This window comes from Limulus polyphemus, unplaced genomic scaffold, assembly GCF_000517525.1.
Source record: "Limulus polyphemus unplaced genomic scaffold, Limulus_polyphemus-2.1.2 Scaffold1695, whole genome shotgun sequence".
Classification (NCBI taxonomy): domain Eukaryota; kingdom Metazoa; phylum Arthropoda; class Merostomata; order Xiphosura; family Limulidae; genus Limulus; species Limulus polyphemus.
The window spans coordinates 83560-87635 of NW_013667305.1; the positions used below are offsets into that span (position 1 = coordinate 83560).

The 4076-nt window shown below is 33.7% G+C and overlaps 1 protein-coding gene across 1 annotated transcript; it reads left to right on the forward strand.

The window, feature by feature from the left end:
* The first annotated feature begins 626 nt into the window (after positions 1-626).
* On the forward strand, positions 627-1936 carry LOC106464584 (adult-specific rigid cuticular protein 15.7-like). The gene is made up of 3 exons (XM_022392319.1): positions 627-638; positions 871-936; positions 1481-1936. Exons 1-3 carry the CDS (start codon positions 627-629, stop codon positions 1934-1936), a joined length of 534 nt encoding a protein of 177 aa, XP_022248027.1.
* The last annotated feature ends 2140 nt before the right edge of the window (positions 1937-4076 follow it).

Consider the following 4076-nt stretch of genomic DNA (forward strand, 5'->3'; position numbering starts at 1 on the left):
TTCAACTCTTACTTGTTATTCGAAGTGATATAATGATGTCAAGTTGGTCTTTACTAACACGCGTCGTCTTATAATCCTCTTGGCCTAGAAATTATTTTGTTTAATCTAAATTTCAGATAAAGAAAAACTAATAAATCGAAAATTTTTAAATTTTAACTAACTTGATGAATCACGTATCCTGCTTTTTTAGAATAGTCTTATCGTTTTTGTAATTAGTTTAAAATTATGCTTTTATATCCCTGAGTAAGTACCACTGAGTGTTTAGAATCCTGTGTTTCAGGAGATAACAATCTCGTACGAGTCCTTTCTTATTATAATACAGTGGCCTAAAACATTTAATAAGTTGCGCGGTAATAACGTGAGTTATGATTACACTGAAACCTTGGGTAATGGAGTTGAACGATATATTCACATAGCAGGGATGGGAAACCCCCTAGTTAGGGGTCTGCTACATAACCTCGCCCCAAGCACCATGAGTTTGAAAATATTCGAAACTATAGAGCACTTTAAGATAAGGCATTGTGTGGCACCTCGGCCCATATCAGGCTGTTTCCGGCACAGCCTTCATATAAAAGTCACAACCACCTGAAGTAATCACAACAGCTTGAACTTCAGCCTAAATGAAAATGTTGCAAAAGGTAAGAATTATGGTGACAAAAGTAATATGATCTCGTTTGATGAGCTTTCGCACGTTTTACGTATCGTTCGCATAAAACGAATGTTCTCATTTCCTCATATTGGATAGTTTTTGTAGGTTATTGGATAGATCATAGACTAGCCGAAAACTTAACGATTTATCTTTAGTATCCTATTTAAGTTTGCGTTTCTGTATTATATATCTAAAATAATTATACATCCTAATATTTTCAGGTTTTGCTTTTATCTCTAGTTATTATAAGTACTGAAGCAAAGATCTATCGACCCTACCAAGAGGTTGTAAGTATAACTGTTTTATTTATAACCTCTTATTGTTAACTGTTTTATTTATAACCTCTTATTGTTCAAACCCTACCGTTGATTTTTAAGTAATGACTTCCAAAAAAGGAAGGAAAGAATTATTGTAAGTTTGATGTTTTAAAACTTTTTTCAGTAGTTTGATAATAGGTACAAATAAATGATGTACAGCATTTTCATGAGCTGCCATCTATTGGTGATAACGATGTATTTATTTGAAACATTATTTAGTATTTACGCATTGCAACAACAAAATGATTGGACATCTTGATTAGAAAACCTTACTCAAACTTTCAGAAAAATCTAAAATTCATAGAAATAAGTTAACTAAGCTACATTTATAAGATTTAAAAATAGTCATTATCGTACTTAATACAAAGCTGTATTATAATACACAATGAGATAAATATACGTAAGAACTTGTTTATGACTTGGGAAGTGAAAAGCGAAAAGTTGTCGCGTAGAGTGTCCTTAAGTTCTTCCATTCTTCTTGTTACATATTTTATTGTTTGCTCTCCTTCTTTAGGCTCAGCCCCAGCCTTATGATTTCGGTTACGAGATTAACGACAAGAAAAGTGGCAGTAACCAGTTTCGCAAGGAGCAGTCAGATAGTCATGGTGGTGTCAGGGGTTCTTATGGCTATACCGATGCTAGCGGCATCTATCGACAGGTAGACTACATAGCTGATCATAATGGATATCGTGCTGTGGTGAAGACCAACGAGCCCGGTACATCCAACCAAGATTCGGCGGGGGTGAAAGTGCTGAAAGAACCAACACCCCCTCTCCACCATCTTGTGCCTACTGCTGCTAAACCACAAATCTATCCTTCCCCAAACTATAGGGCTTTAAACCCTATTCATGCTGGTCATAATCCTCACTACGGTTACAACTCCTTAGAATACGGCCACCCTAACAATTATCACCCTCCATTGAATTCCCGTTTCATATATCCGTATTATGGATATCAGAATTATTACTAAATTGATAAGTCAGCTTTTCGTTACATTTATGGATTTGAAATTAAGATTTATAGTATTTAGTTTTTAAATAAAAAATGTATATACCTTTAGAGAGGAACCGAATAACATTTTGCCGTATAAAAGCTATTTGCGAGAAAAACCAGTATATTGTTTAAAAACACGGTTTGCAAATGTAATGAGAAAGCAATTCGTTTTTAACGTAGAGTAATGCTACTAATTATTTCTATCCAAAAGATAAAAATACAATCAACTGCATGTGTTAGTCATTTAAGGAGTACCAGTAAAACCACCAGTAAAACATGCATGATGTCATAGCTGAAAGTAAATTGATTACTCATTCTTTTTAAAGGTATATACATTCCAGCTTAGGTTTCCGTAGTCAGTGTGTAATTAAACAGTAATAGTCCAGGCTAATTTACAGCATAATGTCGTAAACAGCCAAATTTAATGAGAAAGTTTATTCACCTTTTGAATTACCACAGTATCTGAGCTGTATATATATATATAAGCATATGATAATATACATGAATTGTTTTCCACCTATGCTAAAGACATTTGAATACTACACGTGTAAATTTTTCCAATAAAAGTTTTCTTGTTACAAATTTAATGGTTTTTATTATTGATGATGTTATTATACCAACAATCAGCCAAAGTATAATGTATGATACGTTGCTCTTAATAACCGACAATCAAACTAGGAGGGAAGATACTTTTAACAACAAAGTGATTATGAACAAAACCACAAGCTTATAAGTATTATAGCTTAAAAACTACTTCCTTAGGGGAAGAATATCTCATGAGTCAGTGGTACATTAAGAATCATAAGTTTTATTCAGGAAAGTTTGAACCTGCTAGTTACTTTTTTTTCTTTTTCTTTCAAATTATCGGAATTACATGCATATCAATGTGCAGTAAAATAAGATTGCTGTTTGGACTACACTATTAAAATAAAGCACATTTACTTTGGCTAAAAGACAACTCCAGAAACAAACTTGGCACCCAATTCACTACAAAAGCCCTAAAGATGTCAAAAAATTAATTCTATTGTTATGATGCAACTAGACCGATAAATGCCAGAGATGTAGCCAGGATTTCATAGTAGGGGGGTATATTTCTAAAAATATGGGAGCCTTTTCTTTTACACAAAAATTTAACTCATTTACATTAAAATCAAGTGTTTATTTTTTTTAATTAGAAGGTAATAGAACTTTTAGGCTTTTCGGAATGTTGGGGCAGTCATTTGACCCACCCCCGATCAACATCTGGCTACGTTCCTTAATGGGTGACCATATGAATCTGTGCATGGAAATTACACAAAATATCCAAGACCAAGACGAAAAGCATCATTTTGGGGCGCAACTTGAAGAGATGCTGTTTGAGAACTTACTTGCTATTTATTACCGAGAAAATAACAGAAAAACTGAAGCTCAACTGGAGTGGAGAGGACGGTATCTTGGGAAACCATGAGATGATTGAGGAAAAAAATTACCACAAAAACTATTCAGCGCAATGAAGAACGCAACCATACTAAAGTAACATAAGTCAGCACTCGCATATCTCACTATAAAAAGTTTTGACTAAAGTGACGATTAAATCTATTTGACGTATATCTGTTTATTTCAATTTTTGTTGGAGTAGAGGTTTCACGAACTAAAAAAACTTCAGAACTGCTGAAAACGCATACGTAACTGGTCAGAAGCCTGCTCTGGATCTTTATGTTACAGTAGGATGTGATTTCACAGCACTTTTATTATCGGTTATTATTGTTTATTTCAAGAGGTTGAAACTGGTCTCACCCAAATTGTTTCAGTAAAACCATTCCGTTATGAGAAAATATTGGAAGACTATGTTGCGAGGAACTGAGAAACGACACCTTCCAACAAGATGGCGACCGCAACCCCCTATACAGTTTTGCATATATTGCAACAAATAAGACCGTTGTTATTAAGATGGAATAAAAATACACTTATCGCTGTCAAACTGAGAAATACATGCTTTATTAAGCATCTACATATGTAATTTGTATAATGAGACAAGTTCTATAGACATCATGAACGATTTATTAGAACAACAAACAATTTTATCAGTTACGTGTAGAAAAATGTGTAATTCAGCATTTCACCTATAACATCAAAAC

Bases quoted from the DNA above. Each gene is read 5' to 3' on its own strand.
- LOC106464584 (XM_022392319.1), top strand. The intron at 937-1,480 runs GTAAGTATAACT...CTCCTTCTTTAG, and splicing joins ATCGACCCTACCAAGAGGTT to GCTCAGCCCCAGCCTTATGA.